At 50.2% G+C, this 21,596-nt stretch overlaps 1 protein-coding gene across 25 annotated transcripts in view; it reads right to left on the bottom strand.

Annotated features, from left to right (window-relative positions):
- Positions 1-21,596, bottom strand: part of Megf11 (multiple EGF like domains 11) — a 330,509-nt gene that overhangs the window by 9,392 nt on the left and 299,521 nt on the right. For 4 of the 25 annotated variants that reach the window (XM_052711804.1, XM_052711815.1, XM_052711830.1 and 1 more), the window contains 11 exons: positions 20,936-21,082; positions 20,445-20,579; positions 16,060-16,188; positions 14,815-14,943; positions 14,229-14,357; positions 13,642-13,770; positions 12,158-12,394; positions 10,704-10,822; positions 8,799-8,865; positions 8,307-8,408; positions 5,933-5,989 (listed from right to left, as the gene is read on the bottom strand). In XM_052711804.1, the coding sequence (XP_052567764.1) occupies positions 5,933-5,989; positions 8,307-8,408; positions 8,799-8,865; positions 10,704-10,822; positions 12,158-12,394; positions 13,642-13,770; positions 14,229-14,357; positions 14,815-14,943; positions 16,060-16,188; positions 20,445-20,579; positions 20,936-21,082 (1,380 nt within the window). The other 21 variants (XM_052711853.1, XM_052711912.1, XM_052711894.1 and 18 more) reach the window with 19 other exon arrangements.

Raw genomic sequence — 21,596 nt, 5'->3', positions numbered from 1 at the left:
CAAGGACTTAAGGATTCATTTAAATACCAGAAACAGACTGCAGTCAAGTTTGTGTGACTTCAGGATCCTGGGACTGGAAAAGACTGTGATATCGGAAGGTTAAATCTTATTCAATGTCTTTTTTTTTTTTTTTTTTGGTTTTTCGAGACAGGGTTTCTCTGTGTAGCTTTGCGCCTTTCCTGGAACTCACTTGGTAGTCCAGGCTGGCCTCGAACTCACAGAGATCCGCCTGGCTCTGCCTCCCGAGTGCTGGGATTAAAGGCGTGCGCCACCACCGCCCGGCCTTATTCAATGTCTTAAGGTATGCTTTCTTAGGTATTCTTTTCCCACAGAAGCATGTTTTGGAAGGACAAGAAAATCATTGGCTTTAATCTTTAGATACTAGCTCAAGATTATTCACAGTATACAATTACATGTATTGTTTGGTTTATACAAATGCTAGCTGGTATGTTATGGTGTGGAAGCCCAGAGAGGTACAGTAACTTGGCTAGGGTCATGAGTTAGTAAATTGCTCTGCAGAGCTATGACTCAAATCTGTGCAACTTCTTGGCCCCATGTTTTCTGTGATGATGACTAGAAACTTTGATTCAGAAGCAGCAATAACAGCATATATGTGTTTTAGTATGGATGTCAACAGTTTAGCAGTTTTCAGCAAATAGCAGCATCCCTGTCTTTCAGGAGCTCATCCTTAGAGTGGGCTAAATGAAGTGTAGCAGGTGTAAAAAGCCCTCGGTTTCAAGCTGGCCTTTGAGAAGGTACCTGAGTGTTGTTAACAAGCTCTAAGTGTAGTCCAGGCTCATCTTCCCCGGTCCTTGGGAATGTTGACTGGAGCTTGTTTCAGTTGTATGCTTCTCTGTCATTAGAACTCAGTTCCACAAGGGTGCAAAATGATGTCTAATAAAAATGAGATGAAGTGGCAGTGGCTCTCCTGGAGGAAGAAGAGCCCTTAGTGACTAGAGTCACAGGGAAAAGAAAGGGACTGACTTCAACTGCTACTCTCCTTCCCTTCGGGGGTGATGCTCTGTCTGTGCGCGGTAAGCTAGTCTGACAGTTGTGACCCTTGGCTGTGAGGCACTGGCAGGCAAGGTGTCTGTAAGTAAGTACTCTTGAGAGTCAAGAGTAACCGAAGAGCCTCTCACCTCGAAATGTCTGGGAAAGTCAGCTGGTGAAATTCTTAGGGAATCTGCTCTCTGGAACCACCACAGTTTACATTTGGGGCTGTCAGCTAAGCTCTCTGCCCCCAGTTTTGATTTTGCTGAAAATGTTAAAAAGTGATAGCCATGTGACTCAAGGGGAACTAGATGTGCAAGTGACCGAAGTAACTGAGCTGGGCACCAGCACAAATGGTCTGGTGTGGGGCAGGTCTGGTGTGGAGGGGCTTACTCGGGACGTTGGCAGCTCCTGCTCTAGCAGGCAGCATGTCCTTGCTTGTGTGTAGAAGTGCGTTCACCTGCTAGTTCCTTCAGGTGTTCAGGATGCTGGGATGTAAGCAGAGCAGCAGCTGTCCTCCTCCTCCTGCCTGCCTCAGTGCTTTAGGAAGAAATTGAGACTTAGGGAAGTCAGTTCCTCAGAGTCCCCCTGCCTCTCCCTAGCAAAGCCAGTTCCAGAAGCAAATCCAAAGTGCTTTTCATCCCAGCTGAGCTCACAAGTTGGGAGAGAAGTTGGCTTTAGTCTGGTTGGTCTAAGACTGACCTTTGTAGCTTCTGACTCAGGGAGGAAAAAACATTCCTGCTAGATAATGAGCAGTCTCAGCCAGTTGTGGCTCGGACCAAAGGGTAGGCACACAGGTGCTTCTGCTGGTGAGGCCTACCCACGTAGAGGACAGAGAATGGTGGCCTGGGTTCTAGACTGGGACTTGTCTAAAGCCGTCATCTTCGTTTGCCTCACGGTACTTCCGTAGTACTGGGGAGTGGTGTAAGCCTGAGAACTTCCCAGTCTGTCCTGATATGGTTGGTCTGCACTCATCAGGCAGGGAGAGGCTCAGGACTTCTTGTTTGAAAGCTGTTCGTTACCTGTCACCACTGTCTTGGTTGCATATTATGTGCAATTGAGGGACAGCTTACTTTGTGTAGCACTTGAAGAGTGACTTTCATTCCAGTTAGGCTATTTGAAACTTAGGCGTTGGCTGTGATTAGGCACACCTGTAATCCCAGCATTTGGGAGGCAAAAGCTAGCAGATCTGAGTTTAAGGCTAGCTTGGTTCACACATCAAGTTCCAGGCCAGCCAGGACTTTATAGTGAGACCTTGTCTCAAAGCAAATAGAAAGAAACTTGGTGGGGCGCTGGGCAGGAAAGGACTGCTATTACTGTTTAGAAATGAGGAAACCAAAGCTCAAAGTTTGTTAGTCTAATGCTTAGTGCTTAGGACTCAACCACTGTCTTATCTGACAATCAAGATGTTTTTCCATCAGCATATCTAGTTAGCTGGAGTGTAAGCTCTTCACAGCTGCTTCCGTTTATCCTTCCTAGAAACACCAGGGCCTGCTGAGAGGAAAGGCTAAGTCAGAGGAGTGGAAAGCCTTAGAGCCTCACCCAGCTGTATTTTCACCAGGAAGTGAGACAGTGGACTGCTCTCAATAGTTGAAGAAAATGTTAGCTTTTATCCATTTCAGTACATTCCTTCTCCTGAGCTAAATTGTAGCTGGGGTGAAGGGAATTAGGCTCAGGGCCAAGGATCTTCCATACAAGGTTTGCAGGTCAAGACAGGATGGAGAAACCCATGGAGAGTGGTGTTTGGGGAGGGTGCTGAGTTATCCCATGTCTGCTGGGAACTGGAGGAGATGGGGCAAGGCAAGACAGAGAACTCAGCCTCAGGAAGCCAAGCCTTTCTCTTGTTGAGTCATCCACCTGCCTGCTCTGATGACAGGGTGTGGGGAAGAGTAACCAGCTGGGCTGGGATACTTCCTCATCCCTTCGCAGCCCCACTCCCACCCCAGTGCCAGCTTGTCAGGGCACTGTGCAAAGAAAGGGGAAGCATGCAGTCCTCCAAGTGCCGTGGCACTTACTCTCCTTGTTTCCTCCTCTGGACCTTACACCGTTGTGCATATCATCACAGTCAAGATGGGTTTCTGAAATGAACATCTCCATTTTTTGAGGAAGAACAAGTCTAGAGAGGAAACAACTTCCCAATATGTGACTATGTTCTGAACCTGTGAGTATGTCCTGAACCTATTAAGGCCTGCTATCCATTTAAGGCCCAGATTACTCAAATTTATGTGGAAACCCAGGCACTAAGTATCTGTTGCTCACCTCTGAGCTACTGCTGTCAATAGGAGGCCAGGGTGCTGCTTCTGTTTCTGGGGTTATGCTAGCATTCTTCCCTTCAGTGAGAGAGAGGATGTGGGGAGGGATGGGACGTACGGGGGTGGGGGTGGGTTGGTTGTCTGAGAGGCAGAAAACACTGGCCAGCCACAAGAGTTGTCAGGATGTCAGTGGGCTTCGAAATGTGTGAGAACCCAAAGTCGCTTGAGGGAGTGAGTAGCGGGGGAGTACAGGTTGGGGGTGGCAGTCCAGACTCAAGGATTCCCAGATAGAAGGTGGAGAGAAGTGGATTTTTTTCTGTCACACTTGGAAAGCATGACACACAAGGAATTGGACACGACAGTTTATTGTACAGTCATTAAGGAGAAAAGGGAAGACAGGTGCTTAGCTGGGTAAGCACTCTCCTTCAGCCTCCCAAGGTGATGGTGAGTGGAGTTCCCAGTTAGAGAAAAGTAGATATTACTGAATTAGGACTTTTCCAATGTCAGAGTTGGAAAGGGCCTTAGAGGTGGTGCTATCACAACTGTCCCTTTAAAAACAAAAAGCCAAGACCCACACGTACTGCTGTGTCTAGTGAGCACTGTACAGCTGAACTGGAGCCCAAATCCTTTCCTTCTCTGGCAAGCCACCCCCCAACCCCCGCACACACCCACCAAGTTTAGAGAACCCCTAGACTCTTATTAGTCCTGCTGGGTTTGGCTTGCCCCTATTGCTTTAGGAAATAGTTTACATTAGTGACATGAAGTAGCTGGTCACAAGTGTTTGGGGACTTAGCCAGCAGGTAGGGTTTGTTCCATGCTTTGTTTTGTAAGCATTTCTTACATTCATATTTAAGTTCTACAGTGATACTTCACTGGCCTCTTTTTGAACTCTGGTGTGCCATGTTGGCCCCCAACACTTGATGTACATTTGCCTACACAGTTCTCTCTAAAAGGCTGATTAGAGCCAGTTGTGAAACAGAATTTGGCTGCTTGCCTGTGAGAGCCTCCCATGCACTCAGATGAGTCCATAAGACAGGAATGCAATGATGCCGAGGCTCTGTTTTTGGCTGTTTTATGGTTTTGAGTTTAAAAGTAGTTACCCTAATCACCATGCACAGGATGACAAGGTGTATAGGGAAGGTGTGCCTGTACACTAGTCTCAGAGCTTCTCTGAGCTATTCTCCATTGAGTCATGCATCTTCTCAGAGCTTCAAAGGCCCCAGGATAGCTCTCTAGCCCCCATTCCACATTGAGAAACAGATTTAGGGTCATAGCAGACAAGTGGCATTATGGCTCTTCTGTTGGCAGCCTCACATACTGAAATGGTGTGTGCCTCCATTTGGATGGTTTAAACCAGAACCCTCAGAAACTTGCCATAATCAAGCTCCTGGGGTAATACTGCCTATGGGCTAGCTTAGAGCTTGGGAATGGCCTCCTCCTCAGACAGGTCTCCTGGGCTTTGCATATCCTAAACCTTGCTGATGGTCACTCAGCCTGCTCTTCTCTTTCTTGTAGAACACACCATCACCCGTGTTCTGCTCATCTCACTTCTGATCACCAACTTCCTAAGATTGTACACAAGTTGCTCTCCTTGATTAGGAGATGGTCATGCTAGGTCTGAAAGACCAGAATAGAAACCTGGGAAAGCTGGGGGCAGTTTAGACTAATGATAGTTGGATAAAAATTGATAAGGATAGCCTGAGGTACTCCTCTCAATTGCAGAGTGCTGGGCCCTCCTCTCCATCTACTGCAGCAGAATCTGATGGGGGGTGTAAACTTGCAATTTGAACACAACTTGTGAGGTGATTCTGGTGCAGAGGTAGATTTAGAATATCAGTTGGGATTTTTGCTGAGTTTTATTACTGCTCTTTCAGTTTGAGACTTTGAAACGTTTCCCAGAGACATCACATTGGTACCACTTTTATAATACACAAAAGCGCTTCCCATCCGACTTTATTGGACACCCAAGATAACCTTGTTAGATAATAAGACAGGCATGAGTCAACAGGACAGGCATAATTATCCCAACCTTGCAGGTGAAGAAACAACCTTAGGAAACACACGGTTAATAAGTGACAGAGTTCCAGAGCACCCTGCCTAGCTCACATGTCCAGCATTTAAACCTGGGACCTGACTGGGGGGGGCTGGACTCGATCTTTGATTTTTGACTTCACCTGTAGACTTCCTAGAGGGGTGGTCCGCCTTGTATGTAGTTCTTGTGGCGTAGGGATCTGTCTTGGATGCAGAGTTCTCTGGAGGATAGGGGCTGTTAACACTGGGCATCATTTGCAATCTTTGTGCCCCAGAAAGGCAGCAGGTGCAGGGTGGTGGTCCTTGCCAGTACAACAACAGAAGACCTCTGGGGCAGGTAGATTGACTTTATTTCAGATTTATAATCAATTTAACTCGTACTAATTGGTTGGATAATGATGGTCTACATTTCCGAAGACATTTAGTTGGCATCTATAACAAACCCACAAGCGTTTGCTAAGCAGGTGCAACTGCAATGGAAAGATGAATTCATTATTATTAGGATTGCTCCTCCTGGGCAGAGCCACCCAGTGGCTCTGGGTCCCGTGAGCTTCTTAGCTTTTTTGTTTTTTAAGGGGCATGGGGTTTGCAGTATTCTCTCAGGCAGAATTCCTTGCCATTTCAGATCGGTAACAGGACATCAGGATTAGATACTCTACCTTTGAAGCCTTTGTCCATAATGTATGTGTTCTGACGTCTATCCATTCCGCAAGTGCCTGCATAAAAACAGAAGGAAAGAAAATCCAGGGTGAGGTTTCTTTAGACAGCTGGTTGCTTCCCCTCCCCTTGTCTTTCTCTTCTTTTACCCAGGAAATAGTTTACTCCTAGTAAATTATTCTGGATTTAATCTAAATAGTTTTGAACATAGAGGGATTCTTAAGGGCTCATCACATTAAGGTGGGCTGCAGCCCTTTTGGCTTTCCTCTTAGCCTGCACCTGCCTTTCAGGATGCCACCTTTGGTCTCTATAGATGAAATGCCAGACTCTAGAGGCACAGGTAAGGAATGAAGTTGAACCAGTCCTTAGCTGGAGGGAACAATGCAGAGAATTCTAATTCTCCTTTCCCTTGGTTATACAATGGAGTTGGAAGCAGGGTTTCTGACCCCGTAGCTCTGATGGAGCCAGAGAGAAGTAGACAAGTAGCTGGGGTACTTAATTACTTCCAGGAAGAACAATCATTCCTGGCCACAGCCAGCTTACTCAGTTACTCATTTTGAAGGGTGTGGGGAAGTAGAGCTTTGTTCCTGAAAATGTTGCCAATGTTTTTCAGCCCTAAGGACTTCTTTCATTTTGCTGTTTGTTTTTTCCTAGGTTCCCAGAATGCATGGTCCTGAGCCACAAGCAGGACATAAACTTGAGTTGATTGCTACAAGTGATCCCAGGGGTGGGACCAAGTCTGGCCTTTCCAGGTTGGGACAGTAATGATTAACTCACAGTTACGCCCCGCCCCTCCCCTTCACTCTGATGTTTTGTTTTGCTTTTTTCGTTGTTGTTGTTTTTGTCCTTTTATTTTTACTTTTATATAAATATATATAGTCTATGAGTACAGAGGTGTTGGATCCCCTGGAGCTGGAGTTTCAGGTGGTTGTGAACTGCCTGATATGGTTGCTGGGAACCAAGAACAGTATGGATTCTTAAACTAGATACACCTTGATCCTTAACTGAAAACAGTGCAAGGCAATCGACAAATACTTACTAATATAGTTTAACTCCACCTAACTTGCCCACATTTCTGACACCAAAGACAAATCCACTGATACTTGGATCCTTCCTCCACATAGAGTTCCCAAGTTGAATTTGCAGAAATTCAGGCCTATGTGCCCACCTTACACACCTTCCTGAGTGATACAGCAGAAGCAAGCCATTCTAAAAGTTCTGAAGGAACCCATACCCTTTAGAAACCTGCAGCAGGCCATGCTGACCTCAGTTTAACACTTAATAGTCAAGAGTTTCCTTTGCTCTTCTTGAAGAAAGGAGGGTGCCTACAGTTAGCACCCCCCCCCCCTTTTCAGGAAACAGTGGTCCAAAGAGTGTCAGAAACTTATTCAAGGGTATACAAGCAAATACAAAGTTGAGTTGTAGTAGAGCCTAGATCATCTCAGGGGTTCTCCCCCAATGGCCACAGCCTAGCTGGCTGTGAGCTAACAAAGGCCAGTGTGTAGTGCTCTAGCTACAGTGATTGAAGGTCTGTGGAACTAGGAGGAACTAGGGCTGAGCCCAGATGATGCCCGGGTGCTCCCATGCTCCTATTTGGATCACAGTGACCTCAATGTGAAGTGAGGACAGGGATTATAGTATAGTCCTAGGGGTACTGAATGCTTAGCAGGGTCCTTGCAACCATGCCTGCTCAACAAGATGAATTCCAAACCTTCATGCTTCCAGGACTAGAGACCTGTGGAGGTTGACTTAGTTTCCGTGGAGCACTAAGTCACCTAGAGCCCAAACTCAAACCTAGAGTTGTTAAGCATTCTGAGGCCCTGCCCCAGGGCGCCCTAAAGGAGCTACTTTGTAGGGAGGCCACAGTCCTTGTCCATCCTTTGTACTCTTTTGACACTCATTTTTAAAACTGATGCACGGGTTCCCCTTTCAGGACTCAGTTGCCACACCCCTCTCAGGCCACCACATTTGAGCCTAGAGTCCAGAGGATACTAGGTGGTAGATCCTGCCTACCTTTCCCCCAGTCTCTTCTCAACAACCCTACCTTGCTTTCTAAGATGTTAGTTCTGGGGCCTCTCTGGGATCATTGACCTTTCTGTGCAGAGAGCCAGCCTTGTGTTGTTGACGCCATTATTGGGTTGCGTGGTGCAGAACGGAGAGTACAGCTAGGCTGTGTCCCCTCCATAAGCAACCCCGATTTGTCCACATTAGCCAGCATGTGAGGGTGAAAAGGGTAGGAGGAAAGACTGGGACAAACTGCCGTCTTGGAGTAGGGCACAGGGCTTATAGACTAATCCTGGGTAGGCTCCATGGGGACAGGGATGGGGTGCAGAGCAGTCTGCTCTCGGGGTGGAAGGAAAGGCTGGGGGGTCTGACCTGGTGAGTGTGGCTCATTGTGGCGGCTGAGGTGTCTAAGTTCAATGTAGAAGTCTTCGGGCGGGTACCTGGCCTCCAGGGCACTGATCTGGAAATGGGAGTCTAGTGAGAGGAATGACAGGGAGGAGCCATTATTCCTAGGGCCTGGATGGCAGGAGAAGGGGGTGGGAAGCAGAGGGTAGGGTAGGGGGCAGGCCAGAAGGAATCTCCATGTAGCATCCAAAGGGGCTGGGGTCATCTGTCCTTTTCTCCTCCCCTCCCATTCCATTCCGCCCTCCACTAGGGCAGAGGGAAGAAGCCTTGAAAAGTGCCAGGCAGAGGATCCTTTTCCACAGTGGCAAATATACATTCTGCTTCCACTGGAGACCTCCTCATTCCATTCCTAGTAATCACTGGGCCACAGCCATGCGCTCTCTATACACCAAGGAAGCCATGCTCAGTACAGAGATCATGGTGGGACTGATGGAGAAGACGACTCAAACCACTACTGACCTAATACGTTCACATAGCTGTAGGGGGTCCAGCCTGCTGTCTCTCTGTCAAGGGACTTGTTACTGAGCTGTTTGGAGAGGAGAGCCAGTTAATACCTCATGCCTCAGCTGCCCTTCCCCAAGTTGGCACTTGGCCCAGCCTCAGTGTACCCATCCCTAAGATGCTCCTGAGCTCCCAGGCCCTGGATGACTGAGTAGAGGAGGACCAGACAGATGTTGTATGACAAGCTCCCATTCTGTAGTTGAGGCCAATGAAAACAGTACATGCCCAAACCAAGTTCTCAGGCCCCTGTGGCATACGGGGTTATGCTGCCGGGATGTGGGGGGCTCTATCACTTCCTTATCTGAAACAGGGCTACCTGCAGTGTTTGCCCCCGGGCCACATAGGAGAGTCTCTTTCATGTGACCAAGGAAAAGTTCCAGTCGTGAGACTGATGATGCAGTCCTCTCCCTCCATTCTCTTACTGCCCTTTATGTGAGGCAAGGATGTTGTTTCAGACATGGGGCCATACTCATAGATACACGGAGCCAGAGACAAAGCTAGCTCTAGAATTCAGGTCTCAGCTGCCAGTCCCATCCATGGCATCATGCCGACCTTTGCTCCAGATGTTCTGCCAGGAGGGGTTCTTGTCTACATAAAGCCAGTCTCAGCCCCTGTGAGGGGAGCCAAACCAGTCCTCTACTGAAAGAGTAGCTTGCTCTTGTACAAATAATGTCATGGCCTCCAACCTTTGTCTCATCCCTGGCTTGTGCCTCTAGCCTGCTGCAGCTTCGATAACATGGCTGTGTTAATCAAGGGCTGCCTCTTCTCAGCTCCTCAAGCTTAAAGCTGAACTGAGCCTGGACAAGGAGTCCTGAGTGGAAGATGATGGGCAGGGTGGCCAAAGCTATTAGCCTCTAGGTAACCTGCATGCACCTTGCCTGTTTCATAGAAAAGCAGCCCCCAGGTCTATGGGCTGGTGGTAATTCTTCAGGGGATAGATGAGGAGGAAGGGATTCTCAGCTCCAGAAGAGGTCTAAATGTGAAAACTGTGCTCCTGGCCCGGGATAGATGATGGTACAGGAAGCCAGGGATCCCGGGATTGTCACTCCCCAAATGGTCTTGCCATTCTGAGTATGTGGGGGGCACATGCTTAGGTGGGTGTCAGGAGGTGGGTATAGCAGGAGCCCCCCCACAAACCTTATACTTGGGGCTGTTCATGTCTCAGTCTCTCACTCTGCCTCTTACTAGTCCATCAAGGGATGCACTACGTCCTATCTACATACATATGTGATGAGACATCTCTAAGATTGGTAATACTTGTGACGAAGGACATCTACCTATTCTATGACTCAGTGTTGTGCTTGGAGCTATCTGGGAGGGGACACAACTGGTCCACCCCCTTTCAGCAAGAATACTAGCTAGTATTTGGGTTCTCATCTGATGTGTGTATTGATGATATTTATGCCCAAGTTTAAGAGGCATCTAGTGGTTAATTGAATAGAGTTACTTCAGAGTATATTGCTAACACACTGCAGTAATTTGTGGTAAGCACATATGTTTTGAGTATATGTATTAGCATATGACCAAAGTGGCTATGTGGTATACACAAGTGTGAGATAAGATGGTTGCATGTGCTGTTACTATATTCTGGTAGGTACTAGTTATCTGTACACAAGGTGCAGGTATGTTCCAGTGAGTGGGCAGTGTGATGTAGTTGCATGAGATAGAGCTTGCTGTCTCCATACAACATACTCTTTCCTAGTTACATGATTCAGAGTGTTCTCATGACCCATGAGTCCTAGGATTATTCTTAACGTAGAAGTTCCACACAGCCTCTATGTGGGGTGCAGTTCCTTCCTGGGCAGAGGGGAGTGTTAAATGGAGAGGATAGTTGGTGAGGGCGGGGAGCCAGGGGGCCAGTACCTTGGTGGGGCTGTTCCTGTCCAGAGTGCTGACCTGGCTGGTGGCAGGCCCCCCGCACGCCAGTGTGTGGTAGCTGGCATTGGAAAAGCACTGGGCATGGCTGCTACTTTGAGACAAATCTGGGAAGAGAACAAGGAGCCGTATTCCATCATACACCTGCCCTTGGTTGAGATGCCCCCAAGACTAATGCTGGAGTTGGGCACTGCAGAGAGACAGTCAGATCCCCCCCTTCCTCCAAGCTACCTGGCATCCAGTGGCCCTAAAGCAAGTGGGAGAGCCAGCCATGTTTTATTTTTACTGCTGGCCCTCTGTGTAGCTGACAGACCAGGCTTGCTAGTACGAGGGTGTCATGGTCAGCTGGAAGCTACTGACTGCTGGCTCTGATGGCTTTGTCTTTGAGTTGCTATTTTAGGTGTATTGGCTTTTCTTGCTTCCCTCTATGGTCAGATTCTAGTAATAAGTACATAGAGAACTCCATTTATGTTGACCCCAGCTCTTCTGAGGATTCTACAGGACTGGGGAAAATCCAGCCATTCTTGCTCATTGTCATTATAGAAGAAAACTGCCAAATCACAATGGGCCTGGGCTTTCACCAGAGGATGTTGGCTTTGGTTGGACCCAGAGTGGCCAGGAGATCTCTGTGGCCAGCGCCGTCTATCTTGTTCCTGGCATAGAGCTGGCACACAGCAAGCAACCCTTAGCAGGAATGGCAGATGTGGTCTAGATACTCTAAATTAAGCACAAGGTACAGGAGGCTATAGATCACCTGTTAGCCATTGGAAAGTCACCACCTTCTTTTCAACAGCGCAGGCCTAACCAACACCAAGGCAGTTCGGGAGTCTCTGCTGGTTAGCTAAATATGAAGCACAAAGCCTTCTCTTCAAGGTACCAGTTCAGAGGAGGGAACAGCTGTGGTGCAGTTCCATCCATGCCTCACTCAGACTACCACAGGATGCCCACTGGCATTTCTACCTTATCTAAGCACACAGGGCTGTGGGACACTTCCTAAGTGAGGCACCACCCCTGTTACTACACTTCTGGGGAGCTCCTTGGGGATGGCCTGAGGCCCTCCCAAGGAAAGCAAAAGTCCGTAGGGCACAGTTTGCCAAGGTGCTCGGGCTTCACACCGGGAACTGTTCCTGGGTTGCTTAGAAAAGTTGTTGCTTACTATGTATCTCCTGTAGACACAGCCCGATGAGGGTGGGGATGTGGGGGGTGGCACCCAGCTTGAGCTCCTTGGAGCTTGGGCTCCAGGAAGCAGCAGCCTCTTGGAACTCCACAGACTTCTCCAACCCCGTTTTCTCTAAGGGGTGAACATTCCCGGGCCCAGCCACCCACCCTGCAGGTATAACCGACCACCCATGTTGACCCAAGAATGTAGATGTTCCTAAGAAGGCCACATGCCTCCTGCTGGGTTGTATGGGTGAAGAAGAGGAACTGGGGCATAGCCTGACCTGAGAGAGAGTAGTCTGTGCTGGTCATCCTCATGGCCGGGGTGTAGGAGACACGGGGAGCCAGGTCACGGCCTTTCTCTTTCTGCCGCCTCCGTCGCCAGGCAAACAGGCCCAGCAGCACCACAACCAGGAACAGCAGGAGGATGATGCCCGTGACAGCACCCACTGAGTGCCGCTCTGCTCCCAGAGCTGGACTGATCTTGGTGTAGGGATTCAGCTCGTCCATCATGAGGGCAGCTGTGGGCAGAGGGAGGCCTGAGCCAGAGCTGGGCCTGATTCCGATATACTTCCTGGCTAGCCCCTTCATCCCTGCCTGATCTTAACCCTCACAGTGCCTCCGTTTCTCCTAATGCCAGGAAGAAGATCAAGTCCCAGCATCACAAAAAGAAAACGTGATTCAGATGTGAAGCAAAATAAATGCTTACTGAGTATTTACTCAGGTCCACATGTGGGCTAAAGTTACTTTATCATTGTGTCAGACCTACAAAAAAGGAACTAATTTTTTACCTTTTCCACACAGTTCGAAAAAATAAACTGAGTCACCAAGCTTAGGTAACTTGTCTGAGTTCACCTAACCAGTAATTCAGTCAGGAAAAACTGGCTTTAGCTACTCTTACTGCTTACCAGCTATGTGATTTAGGATGTCCATGGGGACAGTAACCCCATCTTTCCCCAGGGAGTTGTAAGCACCAAATGATAGACTGGCCTTGACAGCTGGGAGCTCTGTGGCTGCCTGTTACTGCCCCAAGACACCTCTTGATTATACGTGTGTGGCTAGGTCTCTCTGTGACTGATCTGGTGAGGGTCTGTCCTCTAGCTGTGCAGCATCTGGACCTCTCCCTGGCTCTCTGCTGCTAGCTGAAGAGAGCTGGCTATCACTCTAGGGAGCAAACGCTGCATTTGCCTCAACCGCATGGCTTCAGACTGCAAGTTTGTCTGATGTGGGTAATTCAGAGCCTATTTTCTGCTCCCATCTTCTAGAACCAACAGTAACCTCCCAAGTCTGCATAACTTTACAAAGAGATTTTTACATTCAAAGCCACCATTTACAGAGTGCTCATATGTGCTAGGCATCGCTGAGGCCTTTCTTGAATTGCCTCAGTTTGATCCCCTCAGATGTACTATGGGATGTTGCCAAGGTGTAGAGCTAGTGTCACGTTGAGCCCTTTGGACAAAGGTTAACATCTTAATTGAATGTGGAGTAAAAGGTCCAGCAAAGGAAATGACCCGCCCAGAGACACCTAGCAGGGAGTGGCAGAAGTCAAACTTGGCATGTTCCAACTTATCCTGATTGGTGGCCTTTCCCAGCACTAGTTCATGGGGGAACTCCCAGAGAATATGCTCGGAGAAACTGTGAAGTGAGGCTCCCAACTATGAGTAAAAGGTAGTGTCATAAACCTCAGCTAGTCTGGTTAGACCTCTCCCAAGCCACCAGTGATTGGGCCCTTTCCACCCCTGTCCACACATTCTGCCACCTGTGTTACCTTGGTCACACCTGATTCCTTTGAATCCGGGGCTGCAGTAACAGGTACCGGTGACATGGTCACAAGTGGCATTGTTCATACACTCACATAGCTGCTGACACCCGTATCCAAAGGTCCCAGGGGCACATCCTGTGTGGTATGCAGAGCGCAGGTGAACAGTGAGACACAGCCACGCCCCACCCCTCCCACTCCAGCTGGGGACGCCTGGGGCAGCAGGACAGTTGTAGCCCACCCACGGTGGATGAAGCCTATTGAATAGTTGGGGATGGATGGGTAGAGTGTATCACTCCGAGTCAGGCCCCACCTGCCTCTTCCTCCTGAACTCATTTAGAGGACCAGAAAATCCTGCCTCTCTCTAGTCCCTCCTTGATCTGCCTACCACACCCTTGTCCTGTTTGAAGTGGAGATTCTCTGACCATGAGTGTGTAGGGTTAGCCTTAAGTCTTCCTCAGAAGCTGTCCTCAAAGTCTACAGGAGCTGCAGTGTCCCCGATGGGGTGGGGTGGGGATGGGGGTTGGAGGAAGCAGCCTCCCCTGCAGTAGGCAGAAGCCTAGCCCAAATACCAGGACAGGGCTGGGGCAGCGTACTCTGTTCACAGTGGCGCCCGGTGAAGCCTGTTCGACAGGTGCATTTCCCAGTGATGTGGTCACAGCTGGCTCCATTCTGACACTGGCATATGTGCCCACAATCCTTCCCAAAAAATGCTGCAGGGCAACCTGCAACAAGACCACAGGTCACAGTGGCTGTGGGCTCAGAGAAACTGCAGAGATGTTCCTGGGACCAGGCTTGACTGCCGCTTCCTCCACAGCATGGGATAAAGGCTAGTGAGCCCCGCAGAGCCATCTGTACCCACTGAACCTCAGTCTAAAGGGGTGGAGGGTAGGGGCAAGGCGATCCATGCAACTAGGGTCTCAGCAGCAGAGGACAAGCTCTGGTCTCTTCGTTGTGCAGCCCTGGGATTTCTTCCCCATGGTGCGAGGGTCTGATCCTTTTGATTGCTGGGGTACTCTATAGCCTTGACCTCTCAAGATTTTGGAATGATCCTGAGGTGTGGCTGGTCCTGGGGCCAGCCTCTTCCTCCCCACCCTCTGCAAGCCAAGACTATTCACCAAGTGACCAGTAGGCCGCAGCATATGACTGGGAGTGGCTCGGAGGCTGGGAGGCAGGGCTTACGCTGCGTGCAGAAGAGTCCGGTCCAGCCAGGGGTGCAGTGGCAGGCCCCATCCTCGGCGTTGCAGCTCGCCCCGTTGTGGCAGCTGCATGTGTGGAAGCAGGCAGAGCCCCAGAACCCAGATGGGCAGGCTGTGGGGGCGGGGGGTGGGATGCAGAGGGGAGGGCAGGGCAGAGAGGAGCGGGAGGGGAGGGAGGGAGGGGAGGCGAGTACACATCAGAGCCAGGACATCTGGATGGACCCAGAGGGCCATCTCTTGGCCTTTGGGGACTTGATAACACTCTTCTCAGAATCCCTCAGCTCACCTCTTGGCCTCGTTCCCTGGGATTGCCATGAGGCCCAGATTTCTGCCCACTCTTACTCTTGGGTGACTAAGGCAGCCTTGCTCCAAGGGCTCCTGCACCTCCGCTCTTAGAGGGACTGATGGGAATAGAGGTGGAGTGACACCGGCGACACTGACTTCCCCACAAGTGGCAGGGACTGTCTCCTCTTTGGGGTCTTGTGCTGTCTGATGGAGCCTGTGGCTCCCACAAGAACGGAATTCCCCCAAGTCTGGGACTGGCTTTGTCTCACATATCAGACAGGGAGCTTCAGAGGCCAAGGGCTGGGGTTCTTTTGGGAAAGGTATCAGACTGTAGCACCCTGTTCAGGCTTAGGATGCTCAGGACATCATTCATAGGGGCCATCCCACAGGATGTTCCCATTCTTCCAGGGGTGGCTGTCCTAGCCTAGCCACTCACAAACTCCAGCATGCCAGCCTTGTTCCCTCCTCCCCATCTATATTTAGACTGCTCCTTCTACACGCAGATGCTAATGGAGTATGAATTCTCAGGATTCACAGCATTAATGGCACTGACAATATTGATGCCTTTAATATCTGCAGTAACGATATCCACGGTCAGTACTAGTAACTCATCAAGTTCGCCGTTTAGCTAGGTGGGACGGACTTTCAGGGTCAGGGAACAGTGATATGGCTCAGTGGGTAAAGGCACTTGCTACCCAGACCTGGTGAACCTGAGTTTGATGCCTGGAACCTCCATAAAAGTGGAAGAAGAGAAATGACGCTATAGAGCTGGCCTCTCACCTCCACATACATGCTGTAGCCCTGGGACACACATCAAACACACAGAAGTAACACAGATACATACATGGGTCTCGGGTGGATGCTCTTGCCTCCAGGAGAGTTCAGCCCTGTGGGTGGAGGCACCATGACAGACAGAGGAGCATTTGCAGGGGCAGCAGCTTACCCTGTGAGCAGTCCTTGCCGATCCACCCAGGGAAACACTGACAGGAGCCGTCGATGGGGCTGCAGGTCCCGTTGTTGGCACAGGAACACAGCTGGGCACAGTCCTGCCCAAAGTGCCCTCCAGTACACACTGTGGGCACATGGAAGCCTGGCATCTGCCTTCTTTCCCAGGCTCTAAGAGCCACCACCCGCACAGCTGCACCCCAAGAGGTTCCAAGGCCAGAGCCATGATCTGGATGGGACCCAGCACCTGCAGTGGTAGGTCATACTCCATCACATAGAGTGCCCCTCCCACAGCAGCACCCCAAGAGGCCCTGTTCTGATTCCTTTGACAGGGACAGGCTGAGGCCCATAGAGAGGACATCGCTTGTCTTGGGTCTCACAGATAGGAAGTGGTAAGATGGGGATGGCATCTCTGGACTCTCAACCCAGTGCTCCTAGACTACCTCGCAGGCTTCTGCTTTCCCCTGGGTTATCCTTGACTACCCTCCTGGACACATGGGTCACTGGACCACACACCTCCTTCTAAGGGTACTCCAGGCATTTCTTCTGTGCTTTACCTATGGCTAGTGCCTTCTAAATTCCTCTGACCCTCAAGTCCAGCTGTGGATGTTCTGCCTATAAGACTCAGCTTAATTGTCACCTACCTTGGAACAGTAAGATGGAGCAAGCCTTAAGACACTGACATCCTCGTCAGCTGCCTTAGTGTCCCCAGCAGCCTGCTTCTGGGTCTTTCTGGTTTTCTTAGTACGTAAGCAAAACAATGTATATCATTTTCAAGTCACTTGTTTGGGGTTTTTTATTGTATTTTATCTGAACTTAGTCCTAGCTGGTCCACCCATCTTCTCTCTTCTGGGCAGCCCATGTTCCTATTTGAGGCTTCAAGTAGCTTCTTCCTTGAACTCTCCACTTACTGAGACTTAACAGCTGTTTCAGGCCAAGCCCGAGTGTTGCCCCTTCTTGTGCCCCCTACAGTGCCTGGGGAGACAGCAGGCACTCAAGCCACCAGGGCCAGGCATCACCCTTCTCCCATCTCTCCCCCAGATCCTCTGGCCTAAGCTTTGCAAGGGCGGGGGATGTGGTCTCGTTTTCTATTGTATGTGACTGTCCAGTGAGCACGGAGGAAGGAGGAGGCCTTAGAAGTCACGACATTCTGGAAGGCTCTACTACTGTGATCGTCAGAGGACTACGAGTAGTTTTTTTTTTAATATTTATATGTATCTGTGTGCAAGTATGTGCACATGTTACAGGTGCCTGTGAAGGCAAGAGGACATCAGATCCCTTGGAGGTAAAGTTCGAGGCAGCTGAACACTGCCAGACATGGGTGCTGGAAAGTGAACTCAGATCCTCTGCAAGAACAGCTAGCCTTCTTACCCACTGAGCCATATCTTCAGCCCCCATGAATTAGGTACTGATTTCTTGGAGGAGAGTGGCTTCCTTTGGCTCAGGTCTCAAACAAGGGATGCCATCACCTCCCTTCCACTGCTCTGCCCCCCATTACCAGCCCTTTCCCAGCCCGACTGTGGCCACCGGGTAGCCAGACTATACATGTAGTCTCTACCTCTGCAAACATGGCTAGGGGTTGGGACAGATGTTGAAGGCAGGTGGACCCAACTCTGCCTGAGGCTTTGGGTGTGGGTCCTAGATCTGTTGCACATTCAGCAAACACAGGACATTTACATGCACCAGAAACTGATCAAAACATTTCACAAATACTAACTCACTTATTCACAAATACTAGTTCACTTAATCTTGATAATGTCTTCATCATTGGTCCCTATCATTGAATTTCCTTAACACATAGGGAGAGGTTAAACTGTCTGTCCAAGATTACACAGCAAAGAAGTTCTCTTTCTTCGCTGAGGACATTTTAACAAAGCCCTTCACATCCCACCCCACCCTCTGGATCTGTTTCCTCATTAGGATGGAACAAGGGCCCCCACTCAATGGCCTCAGGCCTCAGTTAGTAGCTACAGGGAGGCTGGCTGATCAGGGGCTCTGTTCTTCCCTTCCCAGGTAGGTCTCTGTCCCTGTTTGCTGCTCAGACACCACCCTCCGCTTCCCAAACTGCCTGTTGCCCTGGCTCCTCCCTGTCTCTGGGAAATGCTTTATTCTGAGGCTCCAGTTTGAGCCCCATCCTCCTGAAAGGTCGCTTCCTTGCACCCCCTGTTGGCTGAGGCAAAGGACTGCCCACCAGCTTGGTGGGGAGCAGGGTGCTGGAGCTGTTCCACCAGCCTTCACCCCACAACTAAACTGCTCTAACAAGGCAGTCTTCCCTTTGAAGTCTCCCCCTACACAAGGCGGACAAATTCACCCACAGAGCCGCTAATGTGATCGGTCTAATGCATTAATTGCAAGACTTCTTAGCTGAATCAAGAGTCAGGCATGGGAAGGGGAAGAGGGGGCTGGTGAAAAGAAAACATTGGGTTATATTTAATCTATGTTTAATGATTCTGGGGAAGCTCTGTCCATAATTTGTAACTCACTGGAAAGCCAGTCATTAGAAAGTGTCAGTTCAATTTTTTACAAGGTTTGAGACTTAACCAGGGCAGTTGCCATTAATAGCAAACTCCATTAGATCTATATGTGGAAAATACTCATTAGACCAGCGGGCAATAAATCAGACGACACGGGCGGCGAGGGTTCCTGCTTGGGCTTCATAGCTCCTCATTTAGCCCGGGCCTGGTTCTATTGACGGCTAGGTCTCCTATGTTTAATAAATAAACCTCAGCTTGTCAGGTGGTGATTAAACCATCCTACGAGGGCTACAAGCAAATGAAACTGTCACATATGTTTCTCATGACCTCAACACATCATGGAGTCAAACTTCTATTCATGCATATTAAAAATAGCCCAGCTCACTGGTGATGATGTATCGAAAGAATGGTTTCCCCTGGAGGTAGTGAGCGCTTCGTCAAGAGACGTATTTAAGCACCGGCCAAGTGAGATTCTTGCCTAGGTGACTTTGAAGTTGCCTTTAGCTCTAAGCTCCCATTATTCTCAGATGTCTTCACTCTCCCTGACTATCGTGTAAGTTCTACAAGCCAGTATTTAAGCAAGGCCGTGTCCTAAGCCATACGAAGCAAGCCCTAGCCTGCCTTCCTAGCCCACCCCCTGTCTCTGGTTGCTGCGTCTTCCATCCATTCCCTGCTGCTCTGTCCTAGCATGCCCAGGTTCTGTTATCCACTCTTCAGACTAAAGTCCAGCCAAATCCTTAAGAATCCCCGGACCCTTTCCGACTGTCACGCTGCCCTGGGCTTCAGGAGCCACCCCTGGAGCCGTGGACGGTAGATGCTGGGGCCAGCTCCTATCATCCCTTGGTGGCTAATGTGGGGGTTTTGGACAGTGGTATTGACATTTGCCATAGCAGAAATGCTTATGTCATGGGACCCTGGAAATGCTGCAAGGCAGGTGCCTGCCCCCAGAAAACTAGCTGGCTGGGGGAGCATGCTACAGTAAGCTTTGCTGCCCCTTCAGTACCGCCTGTACAGTGTGCTGGAGCCCTGGAGTTGATGTTGAGGGAGATTCTGGGGTTGAGCTGAGAGGTGAGTGGGGCCAGGCATGAGTGCTGTTGACCTGATGGGAGATAGTAGCCTATGACAGACTGGGCCACGGCCATTTCTGTGCCCCGCAGAGCCTCTGCCTTTACTACTTGGCATTCTACACAGCCCTAGCTCAGGGCCACTCTGGATGTACCAATGCTCATTTCATGTTCCCACCTGTTATTGTTTGCTTGTTATGTATTTTGAGACAGGGTCTCATGTAGCCCAGGTTAGGCCCCTACTCTCTGTGTGGCTAAGGATGACCTTGAACTTCTCCGTCCTTCTGCCTCTTACTTCTTGAGTGCCGGGCTTACGGAGATATGACACCACACCCAGTTTATGTAGAGCTGGAGAGGGAACCCAAGGCCGCATATACTCTAGGCAAGCACACTACTAACAGAGCAACCTTCTCAGGCCTGGTTTTGGTTTTTTGAGACAGGATCTTGTTAAGTAGCCCAGGCTGGCCTTGAACATGTAATCTTCCTGTCTCAGCCTCCAAAGTTCTAGGATTATTTGAGTATGTACTACCATGCTCATTTTTTTCACCTTTCTTTTTAGCAGAATACTGGAGTGTGCATTTGCTTCTGCCACTTGCTAGCTGTGAGACCATAGACATGACATTTAACCCCTGTGAGGCTGTCCCTTCAGCAGCACAGTGACTTATTTCACTTATGTACTGCTCAATCATGACATTTAACCCCTGTGAGGCTGTCCCTTCAGCAGCAGTGACTTATGTCACATACATCCTGCTCAGTTCCCAACAGCGTAGGAAGAGACCCCCTGGACCCTCCCTTCTCTCTGCCCCTTTGTTCCCTGCCCTGGCCTTCCCACCAGTTGAAGGTACCTTGGTTGCACAAGGCTCCGGAGAATCCTGGCAGGCACTCACAGATGCCACTGACATGGTGGCAGGGCCCGCTGCTGTGCACGCAGAGGGGACAAGACTGGCTGCAGCCATGGCCGTAGAACCCTGGTGGGCAGACTGAGGGTATCAGAGGGAGATGGTGGTCAGAAGCTTGTAGGGAGGAGTGGCCTAGACACCTCTCTGATCCCCCATCCCAGTGAAGAGAGGCTCCTTGAAAATGGGGAGTCTGGGGTCCCCACACCTGGAGGTCCGCACCTTTTAAGAGAGGAACTGTGAGCTACCCCTGATTCTACTGAGAGGCTGGGCCCTGAACTTGGGGGCAGAGCAACCAGTGTAGGGGAAGAAGGTGCATGACAGAGGGAGAAGAGGGGCCTGGCTCCCACAGGCCAGCCTTCCACAGGCCGGCACTACTGACTGGGAGGGGCTGGGTGGGTGGGAAGTCAGAAAGCCCTGGGGTGGGGGCCTAGCCTTACTTCTCTGACATAAGTGTCCTCGGAAGCCAGGGGCACACTCGCAGCTCCCATCTTCTGGGGAACAGGAACCTCCATTCTCACAGCTGCAGGACACTGAACAGTTGGGACCCCAGCGACCTGGAGGGCATGTGCTGTCACAGCGGATGCCTGTGGACCAGACACAGGGGCGCATCAGTGGTAAGGGGTGAGGCAGGAGGCAGATGGAGAGAAACCCAGTGGAGGTGGGGCCAGAGGGGAGGGCTTCCGAGAGGAGGTGATGCCCTTCCAGAGTCCTCAAAGACAAAAGGAACTGACCAGGCAACGGCAATCATGGGAGCAGAAAGCAAACGGCAAAAGGCGGCAGCCTCACTTGGAATTGAACACAGCACAGTGGCAGACCCGTGGCAGACCCGTGGCAGACCCGTGGCAGACCCGTGGCAGACCCGTGGCAGACCCGTGGCAGACCCGTGGCAGGCTTGATGAGCCCAGCAAGAGAGGAGATGGCCGCACCAGATAAAAAGGCTGCCTCCACCTTCACAGCTGAGCGGGCGGGCATCAAGAGCAGGTTGGGCCAGTGAGAAGGTTCGTCTCAGGTAAAGGTCCTTGGTGTGAAAACCTGGGGACCTGAGTTCTATTTCTGAAATCCATGTAAAAACGGAAGGAGAGAACGGACTCTAGAGTT

Source organism: Peromyscus californicus, unplaced genomic scaffold, assembly GCF_007827085.1.
Source record: "Peromyscus californicus insignis strain IS unplaced genomic scaffold, ASM782708v3 Scaffold_11__1_contigs__length_118956290, whole genome shotgun sequence".
Taxonomy (NCBI): Eukaryota; Metazoa; Chordata; class Mammalia; order Rodentia; family Cricetidae; genus Peromyscus; species Peromyscus californicus.
The sequence above is the reverse complement of the archived record's forward strand: the minus strand, read 5'-3'. Positions and strand labels throughout refer to the sequence as shown.